The 20,099-nt window shown below is 44.9% G+C and overlaps 2 protein-coding genes across 6 annotated transcripts; one reads left to right on the forward strand and one right to left on the reverse strand.

Annotated features, from left to right (window-relative positions):
• The first annotated feature begins 3,784 nt into the window (after positions 1 to 3,784).
• On the forward strand, positions 3,785 to 9,560 carry sertad3 (SERTA domain containing 3). Of its 5 annotated transcripts, XM_061826690.1 has the most exons (3): positions 3,786 to 4,059; positions 4,354 to 4,393; positions 6,929 to 9,560. In XM_061826690.1, exon 3 carries the CDS (start codon positions 6,936 to 6,938, stop codon positions 7,716 to 7,718), a length of 783 nt encoding a protein of 260 aa, XP_061682674.1. In that variant the 5' UTR covers positions 3,786 to 4,059; positions 4,354 to 4,393; positions 6,929 to 6,935; the 3' UTR covers positions 7,719 to 9,560. The 5 variants fall into 5 exon arrangements, with proteins under 5 accessions (XP_061682675.1, XP_061682674.1, XP_061682673.1 ...); XM_061826691.1 differs by lacking the exon at positions 4,354 to 4,393 and having other exon boundaries at positions 3,785 to 4,059; XM_061826689.1 differs by lacking the exons at positions 3,786 to 4,059; positions 4,354 to 4,393 and adding an exon at positions 4,730 to 5,089.
• A 154-nt stretch (positions 9,561 to 9,714) lies between these two features.
• On the reverse strand, positions 9,715 to 16,844 carry kcnk6 (potassium channel, subfamily K, member 6). The gene is made up of 3 exons (XM_061826692.1): positions 16,382 to 16,844; positions 13,997 to 14,389; positions 9,715 to 10,225 (listed from the first exon to the last, which is right to left on the reverse strand). Exons 1-3 carry the CDS (start codon positions 16,830 to 16,832, stop codon positions 10,017 to 10,019), a joined length of 1,053 nt encoding a protein of 350 aa, XP_061682676.1. The 5' UTR covers positions 16,833 to 16,844; the 3' UTR covers positions 9,715 to 10,016.
• Between the last annotated feature and the right edge of the window lie 3,255 nt (positions 16,845 to 20,099).

Raw genomic sequence — 20,099 nt, forward strand, 5'->3', positions numbered from 1 at the left:
TTTGAACATTTATTCCATGTCCTTATTAACCATTTTAATGTCCGTGTACTAGTACACACTTTGTCCTCACTTGTTGGACAACTTTGGCATTCTACCAGAACGACTACGACTGTTCACTAGTACAACAAGCAGGCCTCACTATTCATGTTATTTTCCTGTTACCAGTGCTGCTTTTGTTCTACTGCTTTGGGTTTACATATCTTTAATACAGTAGATTTTCTGTGTACTATTAGCCATGTCATGGACTGTCGTGCACAGGTGTCAAACTCAAGGCCCGGGGGCCCAGATGTGGCCCGCCACATGATTTTATGTGGCCGGCGAAGGCAAATCATGTGTACCAACTTTCATGATTTTTGTAAAATCTGGACCAAAATTTCAAATTGTCACATCATAAATTCAAATTGTAGCCAGTTGAATCTCAGGAGACTGAAAATATTGCATTTGAATTTTAAATGTTGATTTTTTTTTTTTTAAATATGGCAAATTTGTTGACATTGAAACATGAAACTGAAATGCAGCTATTGGAAATGTGATCGCTTTGAAACAACAATGTGAATTTTACATCAAATTTTCAGCGGCATTGTTTATTCAAATCCTGGCGGCACATATTTACATATTTACTAAGATCTTTACGATTGTGAAAATACGGTAACTTGTAACACACACACACAAAAAAAAAAGACTAACATCCACGAACGTGACCCGCGAATGGGCGAGGGCACCCTTGACTGAAAATGCTCAAAACGACTTTCCATAAAGCTATTTGATAATTTATTGGATGTCGTCAATATCCATCTTCTGGTCCATGAACTGGAATACTCTTCCGTTGACATCTAACGCGTCACTCGTAGTGTACACTTTTGTCTCATTAATAAGATGTCGTTGTGCTACTAGTATGCCAAAGTTGCCCAACTAGTGTCCACAAATATCGTGCAGCAGAGGAAAAAAGTCACGAGTGCGACGCATCACTGCCGTACTAGTAAAGACAGAACATATTTCTACATTTAACTTCAAATCATTATCACAAATATGGATTAAATGCTCTAATGGCTTTCCGTGCATACGCATTCATAATTGGAAAACAATCTTTCTCGTGACTTTTTATTTTAATATTTTTTTTTTGCATAAAATGCCCTTTAAGAAAGGTGTCCCACTGGAATAAAATGTAATTAATTGTCACACAAAAGAAGCCTGTACTGTAGTTACTGTATATTCAATACCAAAACAACAAAAAAAAGAAACCATAAAATTGAATTTGTTTTATTTTTTTATACGTTTTGATTGAAGAATGAGAGGGAATCTTCCTTTATCCACCAAATGTAAACTTTCACGTTCAAGCGATTTGAGTTTTACTTTTGTTTTTGGGAATTCACTTTGCCCTTCCCGAGTGTGGACGAATCCGCTGATTATGAATCACGCACAAAATGAAGTGGCCGCGTTTCCAAAGCGCAATTCAGTCGGGATTTGGACCGGCGCGAAACCGGGACGCGGACACGCTGTGGCTCTTGTACCGTCACTGTAGTGTCAACGATAATGGCACCTCATTGTTGTGTAAGTTATTAAAAAAACTGCACTGCGAGCATCTCCTCAAAACACACTTCCGCTGTCTTTTTCTCCTCCTTCCTCAGATGTGACTTTGCCGAAAAGCTGCCGTTATCCCGTGGGCCGTGCAAATAGCTTTTACCGTAATTTCCGGCCTACAGAGCGCACCCGAGTACAAGCCTCGCCCAGTACATTTGTAAAGGAAATACCATTTGGTACGTACGTAAGCCGGAGCCGTGTAAAAGCCGCGAGTGCCCACATTGAAACGCGAGATATTTACAAAGAAAGACGGTACACAGAAAGAGTTTTCAAAGTTTGAAGACCTTAGCTTAGCTTAGCTTAGCTTAACATAGCAACAACACGGTAGCACGAACAGGGCTGGTAAAAAAAAAAAAAAAATATATATATATATATATATATATATATATATATATATATACACCGGGTAAAACAAAAAACAAAGGAACACGGGAGCACAGAACTAACGGGGTCAGTTAAAAAAAAAAAATCACTGAGACGCTGCAGCAGCACGCTAGCACGGTGCTAGCGTGGCGCTAACAGGGCCAGTCAAAAAAACAACATACTGGTAAAAATCACTAACGCTATCCCAGTGCTAACAGGAGCGGTTTAAAAAAAATACAGGTAAAAGTCACTTCCTCGGCACATATGTTCCTCTGTTCTCACTCTCACCTGGTTTTAATAGTCACCATTACATTTGTAAAGGAAATACCATTTGGTACATACATACGCCACAGGTGCCCACATTGAAACACGGTATATTTACAAAGTAAGACAGTACACAGAAAGAGTTAAACGCTAGCGCTAACGGTAGCACTAACGGCCGGTTAAAATAAAACGTACCGGTAAATATCACAGAGACGCAGCAGTAACACAGTAGCAACGCGCTAGCACAGCGCTAACGGTAGCACAGTGCTAACAGGGCCGGTAAAAAAAAAATACCGGTGAAAGTCACTTCCTCGGCACATATATTCCGCTGGTCTCACTCTCACCTGCTTACAAGCCTCACCGAGTACATTTGTAAAGGAAATACCGTTTGGTACATACATAAGCCGCAGCCCACTTTGAAACACGAGATATTTACAAAGAAAGAACGGTAGAAAGAGTTTAATGCCGTTGCTAATGCTAACGCCGCACTAAAGCTAGGGCTAATGCTAACAGGGCCGGTTAAAATAAAACTTACCGGTAAACGTCACTGAGACACGCCAGTAACACAGCAGCAACATGCTAGCACAGCGCTAGGTTACGTTAGGTCATTGCAAAATGATAAATATGATGCTTTGTTGTAATACAGAAACCCAAGTACAGTACAACCTCGGTTCTAGAAGTGATTTGTTCGAAAACCGAATCGATATTCCCATTACAATGAATGGGAAAAGAAATAATGCGTTCCAAGCCTAAAAAAATTTGGGTTTTAAATTAATTTTTTTTTACCTTTTCCTGATAATAAACTGCAACTACTAGAAATACACGTATAATTTAAATACTTTATATAATAAAATAATTTAAGAAATATGTATTTTTTGCTTAAAATCTATGCTTTAGTAGTAGAGTAGGCTTGGCTGGGAGTACATTGCTGTAAATGACTTGGCCCCTTGTAAACTTTTTTTTTATATTACTAATCGTGCCGAATAACTTAAAACGAGCAAAAATGAGGGGGGGAGAAAATATATTTTTTTATTTTTACAAAAATTAACATGCAAAAACTACTCATAACTCGAAGCTTCAACCTCAGAACTGTGAGAGAGATGTGTTAACTAGTTAGCCATTTTGGGTCACCCATTCAGCGTCAAATGAAGCAAGCCTTCTATAAAAAAAATACTAATAATTAAAAAATTGGGGGGGGGTGATAAAAACGGTACAGACACGTTACTAATATGAGATGGAACTGTTAAAAAATGGGGAAACGATGCGTCGTGTCTCCTTTGTATGAACTCCACAGATTCACATAAACGCTAGCAGGGTTTCAAAATGACAGTTCAAAGCCATGCGGCAAACTAACAAATGCTGTAACAACAATTAATATTTTATATTGAAACTAATTTAATATGCAAGTGGAGTCAAAGTACCCCTGGCTGTTTTGTTTATATTTAACCGTTTGCATACGCTTTGTTTTTGTATTTGTATATGAACATGCGCGTTCTTTCATTTCACATTTTTGGAGTATCTTACATATATATATATATATATTTAAAAAATAAAATTATATACAAGCGATGGGAAATGTTTGTGCGTCACTTCCGTTTAGTCGCCCCCAAACGCAGACGCCACGTTTTGTTTCGTCAAAGTGTAACATGAACGTCACACTCGTAACAGCTAAGCGAGCCGCACAGTTGACACTTTATCGCGTGGCGCATTTCTTTGACCTTATTCGTGCAGTCGACGGACATGTTGGGTCAGTTCGGCGAAGTTTAAAAAAATCACCACCCAGGAAGGAGGGAGAAGCCTCACCGGAAAACAAAGAGACTTCACCTTCAAAACATTAAACGGTGGATCTGCGTAAGAATGAAAAAAATCTACTACAACCCCATTTTGACGAATAAATACTAAATGTTTTAATGGTCCTCAATTAATTATTTGGTATGTAATTGGTAATAGGCGTGATTTTGTCACGTTTTTTGGGTTTGTATGTTTATTTTGAAAACAAAAATGTTTAACATCCGGCAAGGAGTTGACTCACTGATTGGCTGACCCGAGTTTCAAGCGGTGGAAACGTCGGACGAGTGGTTTTTAAATTCCATTAAAAAAAAATCTAGTTTTTTCATTTTTTTTTTTTTTTTTTTTTTGCTACAGCGACCCCGGGGCTTCGTGGGAACAGCGAAGCTACTTTTAGGTAATCTATCGTGAAATTGTAATCTTAAATGGTGTATTTCCTGTCGTTTTTTTACGGAAGTAGGGTGTCTTTTTTCGATCTTCGTTAAACTTTGCAACTGTTTGTGTATACGTCGTTATTAACTGTCTGCTAGAGTAACTTCGAATAAAAAAAATGAAACCATTAGATATGTTTTAAAGTTTATCTTGTGCCACGGCGAAGTGGAAAATAGTTTGTCGTCTGTGGTGATGTCATCGTGTTGGAATTACGGCCCCTCGTCTTGCATTAAAATACGATAATAAACACAACGGTCGAAAATTAATGTTTCTGTATTGATGTGTTGTTAACGCGAATTGTGATTTCAACGTTCCAAACTGATTTTTTTTCAGCTTTTGATCTTTAAAAAACGGCCGATTAGTTCTGGTGTTAAAACTACTTTACCCATGATGCACCTGGCGATTACTGAACCAGTTAAGTAACCCCGAGAAGTTTTTTTCCCCCTTCCTCAAATCACAGGCGGGAGGAGAAACACATTTTTTAAAAAATAGAATAAGAAATACTGAAACTTGCAGCGGTTTAAACTTCCAACGCAATTGTGTGTTACCGACTATTTATTTTTTAAGTCAAAACCTATGACAAGAGAAAAAGGATATTTTGATGAGCACTTTTCCACGTTAAAAAGCTCAAAAGTCGGAGCCCACCGAGGAGAAGCAACAGGTCGGTTTTGCTCTTTGAAGCCGCATTTTAACCCCCCCCCCTAAAAAGTTTTCCTCGGTTTCTAACGCAACCGATTTATTTACCTTTTATTTTTATTGCCTTTGACTATTTACATCTCCCAATTCGATGACGTCATAACACGGAACTTATTTTATGAACTACGTTTCGGGTGTTTTTTTTTTCCTTTTCTTTAAACTAATTTAAAATATTTGTTTGTTTAACTTAAATGTTAATGCTATCACTGCGCGTTAGCATTTAAAAAAAACACGACACAATTCATAATTTTCCCAACAGAAAAATAGTAAAGAGTTTGGGCGATTTTGGCGGGGCGGATGCTACAGCTACCCGCATTAGCAGGCATCGTTAGCATTAGCATCGGCCCATATCGTGTTTTTTAACGCGCTTCGTGGAGTGCAAATGCAACACCCGTCGTATTGCAAGCGGTCTAAAGTTATCGCGTGCATTATGTAGGGGGGAAAAAGGTTCGGTTTTACTCTTAAGCTGCTGGGTGTTTTGAGCCGCCATCTTGAAAGTGACTTGGGCTTTCTTCAGTTTTCCGAAGGCGAGAAAGTCAGAAAGTTTCTCTTCCGAACCCTCTCCCACTTCGGATGGATGAATAAATGCATGTGGAATATAACTGTGTTGTAACAAAAGATAATCGGTATCCTGGGCGACTGTCGATATAAGAGAATAGCGTGGAGAAGCTGAAATTTTGGTCAAAGTATCGGCTCGAAATAATTAATTGATCAAAATGGCTGGCAATTTGATAACTGATTAATTGCTGCACGATATACATTTTAGCACAGTTTGTAGGCCCGGCAGACATACATAATCCTTCACTAATTTAAGGGGTCATGATGGGGCGGGCGGTACGATGGAATAGCTGGTAAAGCGTTGGCCTCAGAGTTCTGAGGACCCGGGTTCGATCCCGCGCTGCGCTAACAGGGCCTGTTGAAAAAAAAAAACATACAGGTAAAAAATCTTTGAGCCACGGCAGTAACACGCTAGTGCAGCGCTAAAAGGGCCGGACCAGTAAAAATCACTTCCTCGGCACATATATTCCACCGGTCTCACCCTTTTCCGCTCGAGTGCCGTTAGAAATCACGCGCATAAACCGCAGGGTTGAAAGTGTGTGGAAAAAAAGTCGCGGCTTGGAGGACGGAAGTTACAGTAAATTCAAAAGGTTCACTGTAGTGGAAAAAAATGTTAGCTCGTGCCCACCTGGGTGGAATTTGCATGTTCTCCCCGTGCCTGCGTGGCTTTTCTGCGGGTGGGCGCTCCTCCGGTTTCCTCCCACATCCCAAAAAACGTGCAACATTAATTGGACACTCTAAAATTGCCCCGGGGTGTGACTGTGCTGCTGTTTGTCTCGATGTGCCTTGCGATTGGCTGGCGACCAGTTCAGGGCGTACCCCGACACTGCTGGGATTGGCTTCAGCACTCCCCGCGACCCTCATGAGGATAAGCAGCAAAGAAAATGACTGGATGATTGGGTGAATGACGTGAATTTTATCATTTGTGAGTGTTATCATTGGTGCAGAAATTTGAAGGGAATAGGGAGGGGGGGGGTGAGTAGGCCAGAATTATGAAATAGAAGAAATTCCGAAAACTGCTGGCATGATGAGAAAAGCAAAAATTAGAAAATTGGGAGTGGAGCCTTGCCAATGTGCGTTTTAGAAACACAGACCAGTGAATTTGTGTGTTTGAGTGACAAGACGGGCAAGTAATTAAGTACAGTTCACACACGAGTGGGGAAAAAAAATAAAAATGTTTTCCATAATCTTGACTTGAGCTGTTTTTTTTTTTTTTTTGTGTGTGTGTGTTTTTTCTACCCGGCAGCGTGAAGATGATCATGAAGACAAACAAACGCAAGCTCCAGCCGGAGTCGTCCTCGGAAGAGTCGCCCGGCGGCGGCGGCGGCGGCGGGTGCTGCGGCGCCCTGGCTTGGGAGCGGCAGCGCCAGTTCGTGTTCAGCGTGTCGCTGCACAAGTTCCAGCGGGACCAGGAGCTGCCCGAGCCCAGCCTGCGCAGGTCAGTCCTCATCAGCAACACCCTGCGGCAGGTGGAAGCGTGCCGGGCGGCGTCGCCCGCGCCCGGCGGCGGCGGGGAGAACGACTCGCCGTCGCCGGCCAAATGCCAGCGGGTGGCGCCCGACGAAGCGGAGGACTGGTGCTCCTTGTCCGCCGACCCAGATTTCACCATCTCGCCTGCCATTTCGTCCATCCTGACCGACCTGGACGCCGTACCGGACGACGGAGCGCCGGCCCCGACCCCGCGGGCGGCCCTCAGGTCCCTGGAGAACCTGCGGGCCGTCCCGGACGCCGGCTCCTCGTTGCCGCGGCCGCCCGTCCGGGGCGCTCACGGCCTGGACCCGATGGAGTGGGAGGCCGGCGCCGAGACGGCCCAGCCCGGCTACCTGAAGAACGTGACGGACGACGAGGACGTGTTCCAGGACATAGACACGTCGCAGCTGGAGAGGGACATGGGGATTCTGGGCCTGCGAAGCGACGGGCGGCCGCCGGGGGACGCCAAAGGCCTGCCGTCCTTCTCGTCCTTCAGCTCGCCGCCGACCCCCTTCAGGGACGGACTGGATCTGGAGCACCTCGTCACCATGTTGGTGGAGACCTGAGGGAGGGGGGGGGGGCGTCAGATTTTAACTCAACGCTGCTAAGCAGTATGGGAATCTGCAAGAACATTTAGTCCTTGTCTTTTAGATCAACTTTCAGGTCTGTGTACTAGTACGCACTTTTTCTCACTAGTAATACAATTCAGCCCCAAGTACAACTGTCTTACTCATAGTCCCCGCCGCCGCTACTATGATATTTCTGCACAAGAGTCGGGCAAATGTACCATAGTACCGTTGGGGGGTAAAATGTACACTAGTCAACAACGACATCCTAGTACAGTAAACAACTATTCAAGCAAGGGGAAAATGCTTGGAATTGACACCCACAACCCAAAGATTTCTAATGACCTATACAGTAACTACCACTTTTCTTATTAAAGCAGTGAAGCTCCTCACCTCACCCCAACAGAATTCCTTGGAATCAAACAAATACCTTAACAGTAGACATTGGTGGTGGGAGGAAAAAAAATGCAAAATAAAGGAGAATACGTTAGCCCAAAAATTACTGTAATTCCCGGCCGACAGAGCCCATCTTTGTTATAAGCCTCACCCAGTACGTTTGGATAGGAAATACCTTTTGGTACATAAATACGCCGCAGCTGTGTAAAAGCCGCAAGGTCCCACATTGAAACATGAGGTATTCACAAAGAAATACGGTACACAGAGCTCAACGCTAGCACCACGCTAGCGTTAGTGTGGCGCCACAGGGTCGGTTTGAAAAAAAAAAAAAAAAAAAAACCTACTGGTAAAAATCACTGAGGCACGGCAGTAACACGGTAGCGCAGCGCTAACAGGGCCGGACCGGTAAAAGTCACTTCCTCTGCACATAAATTCCCCCGGTCTCACCCTTACCAAAAATGCACAGATTAGCTGCATAAACTGCAGGTTTGAAACCGTGTGGAAAAAAAAGTCGTGGCTCATAGGCCGGAAATGACGGTAAATTCAAAGGTTCACTAGTGGAAAAAAGTTAGCTAGTGCATGGGGTGCCCAGACTTTTTTTTTTTTTTTAAACCCCAAGATTGTATCTGCCACGCCTGAATCAAGCAACAAGATGGATGATAGTCTGACTTTTTGGGGGGGAGGGGCGAGGGCCTGGCGTCACGCGAGCCGACACATTGACCACCCCTGATCTAGTAGAACGCTACTAGTACAGGTAGTGCACAGATGTCAACTAGGGTACAGTTTGGAACCACAAGTAGCATAGTTGTCCGAACTCATATGCAGAAATGTCATGTACTAGTAGAATAATATGTTACTACTATGTCATTCTAGTGTCAAATTCTACGAGTGACATGCGAACTAGTACACGGACGTTAAGATGGAGATATGAAGGCTGCTTAAAATTTGCCTGAGCATTCCACATCCTTGGTGAGGCGCTAGTGCCTGACGCCCAAGTATTAACTGCATTCCCGTGGGTCAAATGTAGCACTGGTACCATTAAGACAGTTGTTCAAATACTGTCCCCTATTTGTGTATTTGAAAGCAAAAGCGCGTACTAGTACACGGATATGAAGGCTGCGCCGTAAACGTTGAAAGGTCTTTCCATACGGAGCAAATTTACGTCACCGTGCGACGATGAGCCGACAGCCGTCAAGTGTGGAAACACTAAAATGTTGCGTGGAATCTTCCGTGAAGAAAACGTTTCACCTGCTATTTATCTTTGCTTGTTCTTCTTTTTGGGCCGCCTCGTCCGCTATTCGCAAAAAGTTTACTTGGAGTGAGTGCACTTTTTTTTTTTTTTGTGTGTGTAAATGTGAATATAATTTTTTTTAATTTCCACTGACACAAAGTGTTTACATGAAAGTGTACCAATTATCCTCATGTTTTTTTTTTTTTGTTTTTTTTTTTTAAACACCATAACTGACCCCCCCCCCCAGGCTGTTTTAGGCATTTTTATGCCAGTTTTATAATGGAGGACAAAATGTCCATGTTTTTAAGATGTCATTTTTTTATTAAAATGTGTTAATGACATTGTTTAAGCCTCTTCCCAACTGAAACATTGAATTCAACATCTTTATTATTTTCATAAACAGTTTGCATTCAGTTCAATACAACATATTTCTTAAAATGTTAGCATTAAAGTGCATTTCAAGTCTTACATAGGAAATATTTCAGCCATAAATCTTCACGAAAAGTTTTCATAAATGTCAACACATAGCACAGGAGAGCAATGAGGAGAAAAACGTGAAAACATTTTTTGGGTGGTCCCGAGCCTTCCTCTGGAGGTTCGTCCCAAAAACTGGAAACCTCACACGTGTATTTGTTTTTAGTCTCTAAGGAGATGGCGCGCCCGTTCCGGCGTCACCGCTCGTCGACGGCGGCGTACGACGGCCGCTTGTGGGCGGCGGCGGCGGAGTGGCCGTTGTCCACGAACGGCTCGCGGTCCTCGTCCGGCTCGGACTCCTCGCAGCGCGGCAGCTGCAGGAAGGCGGTCAGGCCGTGGAGGTCGGCCATCTTGTGGAAGGTGCGCAGGAGCAGGTACATCATGATCAGGCCCACGAACAGGTACGCTGCAAAGCATTGTGGGGGGAGCGGGGGGAATAGAAATTGTAAAGTAGCCAGAATGTGACATCACGACTACATTTATATAAATCACGTTATTTCATTTTCGATGTGCCCTTGAAAATCACTGCGCAAACAAAGTCAAATTCATGCCAAAGGTGACGAAAACAAGGTCCTGTTCCAGCTCTGAAGGCCACGTGTGCAAATACTCCGCCCACATTTCGGCAGCCAGTAAAATTTTGAGGGACTGGGAGCCAAAAGTCAACAGCGGCTGTGGGATTACGTCACTCTTTGGCCCGTTTGAAGGATTTTAACAAGGAACAGCGACACGCTTCTTAAATATTCAATAAAAACCCAGAAACTGAACCCCAACCATCGATTCTTTAAATATTTCTCACCTTTCATACTTGCGCAAATTTGTCCCATTTCCTTCCAATCCTGTCCCAGGAGTTCCTTGTCTGACATTGAGTCCGCGTCACTTGCGCCTCAGAATTCCTAATCTGCGCTATTCCTCGAAGACCCTGCCTCGGTCTCCGTGCCCCGGTTGAGTTGACCTTCCCGATCAGTCCGAGATGTTCCTTCCTCGCTGTCCAATCCCGTGTCCCGTGTCTGCGGGCCGTCCTGCCCTATGAGGTACAGATGTGTCTTCTTTGGGGTCTTTGCCAAGTCTATCCTTAAATCGACCCAATATTCCCTTTCTCGATGCATCCTGATCCACTTTGATAATCCTAGAGCACAGGTGTCAAACTCGAGGCCCGGGGGCCAGATCTGGCCCGCCGCACGATTTTATGTGCCCCGCGGAGGCAATTCATGTGCATCAGCTTCCAGGATTTTTGTTAAAATTTCAAATCGTCATGTCATAAATGATGACTTTGAGCAAATCCCATTAGCCTTGATTTCTGATTCCAAAACTAGCTCATAAATTTGGTGTGTAAATATCTGTCTTTGCCTAGTCTGGACTAGTTTCTCTGAGTCATTTTATCCAAATCAAGTCTTGGTCTGTTTTTGTTCAACCCAATATTTCCCCAAATGTTTCCATTTCCCGATGTATCCTGATCCACTGTGATTATCCTAGACCGCAGGTGTCAAACTTGTGGCTCGGGGGCCAGATCCAGCCCGCTGCACGATTTTACGTGGCCCGCAGATGCAAATTGTGTGTATCAACTTCCAGGATTTTTAAGAACTGTCCCAAAATTTCAAATTGTCATGTCATAAATGATCAGGTTGAGCTATTACAAGCATTTTTGTGTTACCGAACAACAATCGTTGGAAAACCAAACCACCCTCGATTTCTAATTCCAAAAACTAGCTCATAAATTTGGTGTGGAAATACGAGTTCAAGATTTTTGTGGTTTCGCAGTCATAATGGGCCTCTGAGGGGAAACCCCCGAGTAAAATGTGGCCCGTGACAAAAATGAGTTTGACACCCCCGGTCTAGAGGAATTCCTAGCTACTCAAGTCTTCCTGGTCTGTCTTAGTCCATCGTAATTTCTAGCAGCCTCTGGTCTGTTTTAGTCACGCAACCCAAAAACCAGTCCTCCACCCGGTCTCTACCATTTTTGCCTGAGATCTTTTCCTGTCCTGCATCCAGGATCTACAGAAATTATGAGGCATCGTTGGTGTCTTGTCAGAGTTATTTCTAGCAACTTCTGGTCTAACCTCGTCTTTGAGAACGGCCGCAAACATACGAGACTGGTTTAGCGGCCGGCACGCCAAGGTGACCCAATCAGTTTTTTGGGGGGTTTCGGCCATCGTTGTGATGAACATATTCAAAGTCCTTCAGACCTTCAGTTCCACATTACCGACAGTAAATCGTCGGCGTGGAGCCAAGCGATTTTGACACGTCTCCGGTCGTCGTTCAGCTGACTCCAATCGGTCGCGCGGAGTCCGTTTCCAGACAAAAGCGCCATTCAGCGGGCGCCCCGATTGGATTAGAGCGGACCGACGCTCAGAAGGCCGCTCGTGTCAGAACAACAAAAAAGGAGCAGCGTGACCACAACGGTCGCCTCGCTAACCAGAAGCACGTGCGACGCGCTTCTTCTTCTTCTTCGAACAAACGACAACATTGGCAAAAAAATGCGGGACCGACGAGCTCAGAAGCTTCTTAACACGAGACGCCATTCACGCCGATAAAACTTTAGATCGGCGCGACGGCACCGACTGGTGGACCGCTATGCACTCTATTTATCTAGGTTAAGTTATTATCCCAACAAATATTTTCCTTCTTTTTTTTGGGGGACACCACTTTTTTCATACTTCTGGCTGAAAATGTCTATTAGGGGTCACAAACGAGTTGAGCCGCTACGATGAATCAATTAACAACTAATCGATTGTCAAATCAATTAATCGTTGAACTTTACATTGTCCACATGCTCCGAATTTCAGCCTCTCAACAGCAAATATTACTCTCGCTGCGATTTGACAGGCGCGCGCCGTCGCAAATCTACAGTCGAGCATGAAAAATCACACGTAATATTTGCTACGAGTAGAAATACATAGGTATTGAAAGACCTCACTTATTTTGCGTCGTCTTTAGCTGCGCAATTGCGCACTTGCCGCACCCCCAGCGCACATGAAAACCGATCCAGCGCTACGTTTTTTTTTTTTTTTTTTTTTAAATCAACAGAAGCACACGGTCTCCTACTTCCTAGTTAACCTGAGACCGCCCCCCTCCGCTCTTAAAGGGGTACACTTATAATTTCAAACAGAACACACAAGTGTAATTTTATATCTGCGGGCATGACTTAGCACGCTTGTAAATTTTTCCAAATGTGAGTGACTTATAATAAGGCGGACTTAAAACAAGATTTATAATTTTTTTCTTCGTACTACAGGAAATAAAATGTCCATATCGCAGGGATGTCGTCTGCGCCATCTAAAGAGGGCAAAATATGACGCTAAAGGTGAAACAATTGGGGGGAGGTGCCAAGAAAAGGGGGGCGCGCGAGGGTCTCTTTATGGCAACTTGCATTTGTTCGGTTTTTTGGATTCGGAACGGAAACCAAATCAAACATTTACCTGCAAGCGTTATGGTCATCACAAAGCTTTTAAATATGATTAGCTTGGAAAAGTCTTGCAAAAATATCTCGCAAGTCTGTTCTTGCGACAGTTTAATTTTTAAATCCAGTCTTTGTAAACACTTCTGTCAATTTGGTGCCACCGCTTTAAGACATCCATCCATTTTCTTTGCCGCTTATCCTCACGAGGGTCACACGGGGTGCTGGAGCCTATCCCAGCTGTCAACAGGCAGGAGGCGGGTGGGGCACACCCTGAATTGGTTGCCAGAGAATTGCTGGGCACATAGATACAAATCACACCTACGGGCAATTTAAAGTGTCCAATTAACATCGGGGATGTGGGAGGAAAGCAGAGTGCCTACCCGGAGAAAACCCACGCAGGCCCGGGATCGAACCCGGGTCCTCGGAACTGTGAGGCTTGCCAGCTGCTCCGCTTTAAGACAACAGCAAGAAAACGGCACGCCGTCGCGAGCTCGCAGGTGGGAAAGCGTGGCCGGCACGTGGCGCTCGCGTGCGATGCCAGCTCAGCAAAGAGCAACGTTTGACGTTGACATTTAGAGCAAAATCATTGATAATATTGCCATTAAAAAGCGGGATGAAGAATTTGAAGTTCAGGTTTGATTCATCTTCAAACCTCATTTGACAAAAATCCTACATGTTGGCACTTGAGCACTTTTTGCCCAGCCCTGTCCCAAAAAGTCCCCTGTAACTTTAAAGCCGGGCAACGTCGAGCTGACGGAACCTTCCGGAAAAGGGGCTCACCCATGACGGCCACCTGGTAGACCTGTCTGAAGTCCCGGCGGGGCCCGGCGGCGGGCACGAAGTCCCCCAGGCCGATGGTGCACAGCGAGATGAAGCAGAAGTAGAACCCGTCCAGGAAGGACCAGCCGCCCTCCAGCGCGCCGAACACGGCCGCCGGCGCCGCGAACAGGGTCAGCAGCACCAGCGCCAGCAGCGCCAGGAAGTGCACGGCGGCCGCCGAGCGCGCCTCCAGGCCGCCGCGCTGCAGCCGGCCCAGCGGCGCCGCCACCAGCGGGTGCATCAGCCGCTGCACGCACGCCGTCAGGACCAGCATGGTGAAGGGCACGCCCAGCAGGGCGTACGCGATGGAGAAGGCCTTGCCCGCGTCCGACAGCGGCGTCGTGTGGCCGTAACCTGCGCCGCGCAAAAAAAAAAAATAACATTTTCAAAACGTTTCACTCGTTTTTCTTTGGAATATCTTGACGGGTTTCCTACTTTTGGACATTTCAAATATTTTGGCTACCTTTTTTTTTTTTTTAATTTAAATTGGGGATTTTTCTGCCCATTTATCCCCACCGCCCCAAAAAAAAAAAAAAAAAACTTTATTACTGGATTTTTTCCAAATATATTTGGAAATTCGCCTCTAAATTGCCCCTAGGTGTGATTGTGACCGTAACCTGCACCACACAAAAGCTTGTTCAAGATTTTCAAAACATTTGACTCGTTTTTGTTTGTCATATCTTGCCGAGTTTCCTAGTTTTGGACATTTCAAATATTTTGGCTTTGTTTTTTTTTTTTAAATTTAAATTGGGGATTTTTCTGCCCATTTATCCACACTGCCCCAAAAAAAAAAAAAAAAAACTGTTTATTACTGGATTTTTTCCAAATATATTTGGAAATTCGCCTCTAAATTGCCCCTAGGTGTGATTGTGACCGTAACCTGCACCACACAAAAGCTTGTTCAAGATTTTCAAAACATTTGACTCGTTTTTGTTTGTCATATCTTGCCGAGTTTCCTAGTTTTGGACATTTCAAATATTTTGGCTTTGTTTTTTTTTTTTAAATTTAAATTGGGGATTTTTCTGCCCATTTATCCCCACCGCCCCAAAAAAAAAAAAAAAAAACCGTTTATTACTGGATTTTTTCCAAATATATTTGGAAATTCGCCTCTAAATTGCCCCTAGGTGTGATTGTGACCGTAACCTGCACCACACAAAAGCTTGTTCAAGATTTTCAAAACATTTGACTCGTTTTTGTTTGTCATATCTTGCCGAGTTTCCTAGTTTTGGACATTTCAAATATTTTGGCTAACTTTTTTTTTTTTTTTTTTTTAATTTGAATTGGGGATTTTTCTGCCCATTTATCCCCACCGCCCCAAAAAAAAAACTGTTTATTACTGGATTTTTTTTTTTTTAAATCTAATATTTTTCCAAATATATTGGGAAATTCACCTCTAAATTGCCCCTAGGTGTGAATGTTACTGTGTGGTGTCGTGTGACCGTAACCTGCGCCACACAAAAGCTGGGTCAAGATTTTCAAAACATTTGACTCGTTTTTGTTTGTCATATCTTGCCGGGTTTCCTAGTTTTGTACATTTCAAATATTTTGGCTCACTTTTTTTTCCCCCTAAAAATTTGGGGATTTTTCTGCACAACATTTACCCCCCCTCCTCAAAAAAAACCCCAACTCAGTTTATTACTGGATTTTTAAAAATCCAATATTTTCCCAAATATATTTGGAAACTCACCTCTAAATTGCCCCAAGGTGTGATTGCGACAGCCCGACTGCAGAGTGCAAGCAAAGAAGACCGTGGTGCATTCACGACGGCCGGAAAAATTGCACAACTAATTGCTGCAAACGGTCCGCGCATGTGGAGTTCAAGTGTCACAAGTGATGTCTTCTGCTGCCTTCAGTGACATTTTGAAATTACACACTTCCTATGATAAATTGATTACTGTATTTACAAATGCTGTTTGTCTGCATCCTGGCGAATATATATATATATATTATATATATATATATATATAAATAAATTGAATAAATAGCGCAACAAGATCATTGATTGTTTCATAAAAACAATCCCCGTGATGCTTTCAGTGGCCTAAACTAGTCAGCTTTTTGTTCTATACATATTTGATGATATTTCGCAGCCCACAAAAATTAGCGCGCTAATTAAACCGGAAGTTCTCATTAAGGTACGGCGGCAACACGTCAGAACCATTTTCTCGTTTTTTTTACACTAACGCGACAAATTTAAACCCCAACGTGGCAACATTTTAGTCAAACAGAGTTTTCTCCTCGACGTAGCGTCGAAATCAAAATATTAACAACAAAGGCGAGAAAACAAACTTTTTGTTGTTGTTGTTGTTTTTGAAAGGAAAAAGTTGTCAAGTTGTCCGGACTCACCGACGGTGGTCACCAGCGTGTTGGCGAAGAACATGGCCGACGTCAAGTCCCAGTTCGACGGCTCGGTCGAGGAGTTGCGGAAGGCGGCCACGCCGTGCCGGTTGGCCGCCAGCACCTGGCCGACGAAGAGCTCCAGGGCGGCGGCCGACACGCAGCTCTGGTTGACCAAGAAGCGCCGCTTGAGGGCTTCGGCGTCCAGGCGGAGTCGCTCCTCCACCGGCCGCTCCAGGCTGGAGAAGACCAGGCCGCCGAACAGGAGGTACACCGCGTACGAGAGGAGGAAGCCGGCGAGGAGCAGCCACGACCTGCCCGGTGGGTCCATGACTGCCGACGACCGAGCCGAACGGGTACCGGAGGAAACTCTGCGTAACCCCGCCGAGGAACTTTGAAGGGGCCCGGGGCCGGGGCGGGGTCGGGGGCGGGCCGCGAGGCCCTCCTCCCGGAGGTCCATCCCGGATCCACGGTATGGTCCCATCGCGTTACGCGATCCACACACACTACTAGTACTTTTTTTTCTCCCCCCCCCCACCCCCCCAACTAAAAAACATACAAAAACAACAACACACTTTTTGTGATTTCTTTTTCGGTTTTTCCACAAATATCTCCATGGGACACTTCATTAGGTACTCCTGCTGTCGCTAATCTGATCAAATCCAGTCACAAAGTCTGTCCAAACTAACAATTATCTTTTTTTTTTTTTTTTTTAAGAGTAAGACTATCTTAAAGCTGAACAATATTTTACCAAAACGGGGTTGTTTTTTTATTTTCTTACAAAAGGGCCCAACGGACATTGCATAAGGTTGCGACCTTCACAGTTTGGCTACACAAATAATAATGTTGACTTTTGGAGTGACACCGGCTTAGAGATGATCCATTTTCTTAGCCGCTCATCCTCACGAGGCTCGAGGGAGCGATGGAGCCTATCCCAGCCGTCGACGGGCGGGAGGAGGGGCACACTGCGAACTGGTCGCCGGACGATCGCAGGGCACATGGAAACAAACGGCCGCACTCACAATCACACCTACGGGCAATTTAGAGTGTCCAATTAATGTTGCATCTTTTTGGGATGTGGGAGGAAACCGGAGCGCCCACCCGGAGAAAAGCCACGCAGGCACGGGGAGAACACGCAAACTCCATACAGGCGGGTCCGGGATCGAACCCGGGACCTCAGAACTGTGAGGCCAACGCTTTTCCAGCTGACCCACCGTGCCGCCCTCTTTGCATTCATTTCGACGATTATCCAATCGGCGGGTGATTGCAAATTATTTGGCTTTTGTTATTCTGAAAGTCTTACATAAATTTATGAAAATGATACATCAGCAAAGCTTGGAAAAGAATACGTTATTTGATAATAAATGAAAGTCCCCATTACCGAAACAATTTTTTCGTTTGTTTGTTTATAACTTTTTTTTTGGGGGGGGGGGGGGCACTGCAGGAATTTGCCCAAAATGTCCGACTTCCTGTTGAACTTTGTGCACGTCCTCCTTTGAGCATTTTCGTCTCGGTCTCAATTGGCGTCCCTAATGAGGTGTCCAACAATCCTGTAAATTATATTTATATGACGATGACGATGTTGTTTTGCCCTCGTTTTGTCCCGAGGGTCACATGATCTCCCTTGTTTGTCATTTTTTTACGTAAGCTTGTTTTGCTTCCTCTGTAGCTTCAAGCGCTTCTCATCGTCTTCGTCCACCTCCTGCCACTGCGCTGACTCAGCAAAAAAGTGCGCTTAACCCTTTCCTCGCACCATAAAAGAAAAAAATGAAAAACTAAAAAATGAAAAGCGCAAGTGACACGCTTTGCCTAGAAGTGATTAGCAGAGAGGCGAGGAAATACGCCACCCGGCTGCGGGCTCGGCGTCCCCGTGTGACAAGAGACGACGTCAGTTACAGACGGTTCGTAAATTGTTAGCCGTGTGAAATGTTTGCGCGGACATAGACTGCGAAAACGGCGCCGCACGGGCGGCACCGGTCAGGTCGACGTAAACGTTTGGATCGGAACTGGATTGGGCCTTAAATTTCCACTTTCCGCCGACAAATGTCATCACCGAGGAGACTCGGGGCCTCCGCGGGAAAGTGGACACTGCGTAGCACAGCGCTAAGGCAGAGCAGTATAGGCTAAGCTAATGTTAGCATGTTTGTATATTTCATTTCAGGCTACAATTGTAGAAGACTGCGCCTGCGTCCTGTATTATCCATCGGGAACTCATTTTATGCTAGAGGAGACTGAGGGCATCAGTAAGAAAATGGAAGGCTACGGATTGCAATACTTGCTAAATGCTAATAGCTAGCAATCGGCTATGATCATGCGAGCATGCGTGTTTATTTTCGTTATTTCAGTTTCGGACTCTTGTGGAGGAATTCTGCGTCCTGTATTCTGCTCCTGGGCGACTGATTTGCTCTGAGTGGAGACTAAGGGCATACTTCAGGAAAGCGCATACAATAGCAGGGTGTGCTAACATTAGCTTGTTTTATTTTCATCGTTTGACTTTGTGAAATTGTTACCAGAAGATTTTTAGATCCTGGATTTACTTTCGGATACTGTATTGAGTATGTTTCAACGACAAATTTTGTCTGAGAGGAGACTGAGGGCCACCGGATGAAGGAAGAGACTGCGGAGTGTCGTATGGGAACGCTAACATTAGCCTGTGCGATTGTTTTCTTCGTTTTAGCAAGTAAAACAATAAATCGGACACTTGCGGAAGGTTTCTGCAGCCCGTTATCAAAGAGGAGACTGAGGGCAACACACTAAAATCTGCTTGTGTTTATTTCCGTCTGTTGAGTTTGTAAAACCGTTGCTAGACACTCGTAGCAGGTTTCTGCATCCTCGTTTTACGACTTCTTGGCAAAAATTTTCATCCAAGAGGAGACTGAGGGCCGCTGTGGCCGACTTTATTTGGGCGTGTGCTGACTCCCATTTAACAGGATTTTTAAATGTCATTGCTTCATTTGTGAACACCGCGGTAGGTACGAGGGGGTGTGCACACTTGTGCAACAACGTTGTTTCTGTTATTTCCCCTCTACAAAGTATTTCTCCTTGTTTTTCTTTTGAGTTTTAAAGGTTACGGGTTGCGTTAATCGTGGAAATGCTTTCGACATGATTTATCTCGGTGCCAAAAACGGCATTTGGACAGGGGTGCGTAGACTTTTCCACCGTCCAGCGTACTTTGCTGTGAATCGCGGTCAAACGAACGCGGGCCCTGGCGAGGGTGGAGAACCCGCGTGCGCCGTCCGCACTTCGTTTCCCATCATGGGGAATTTTCCTCTGGTTATGAAGTCGTTTGGAATCAAGCAACTCGCAGATATTCTCCGTGCAAAGCTGTGATTTCAATTCTGCAGCTTGTCGTCACATCCCCATGGGGAGCCGGAGTGGGAGCTTTTTTGCGGAAGCGTGGGATTTCAGATTGTCCCTGAAGGCAACACCAAGGTCACTGGAGAAATAGATCTTGAGTCATCCATGCATATTCTTCGCCGCTTATCCTCACATGGGTCGCGAGAGTGCTGCAGCCTATCCCAGCTGTCAACGGGCAGGAGGTGGGGGACACCCTGAGCTGGTCGCCAGCCAATCGCAGGGCACATCAGGACAAACAGCCGCACTCACAATCACACCTTGGGACAATTTAGAGTGTCCAATGGATGTTGCATGTTTTTGGGATGCGGGAGGAAAAAGGAGTGCCCACCCGGAGCCAAACCCCCGCGGGATTGGACCTGGGACGCCAGAA

The sequence above is a fragment of the Syngnathoides biaculeatus genome, chromosome 8 (genome assembly GCF_019802595.1).
Source record: "Syngnathoides biaculeatus isolate LvHL_M chromosome 8, ASM1980259v1, whole genome shotgun sequence".
Lineage (NCBI taxonomy): Eukaryota > Metazoa > Chordata > Actinopteri > Syngnathiformes > Syngnathidae > Syngnathoides > Syngnathoides biaculeatus.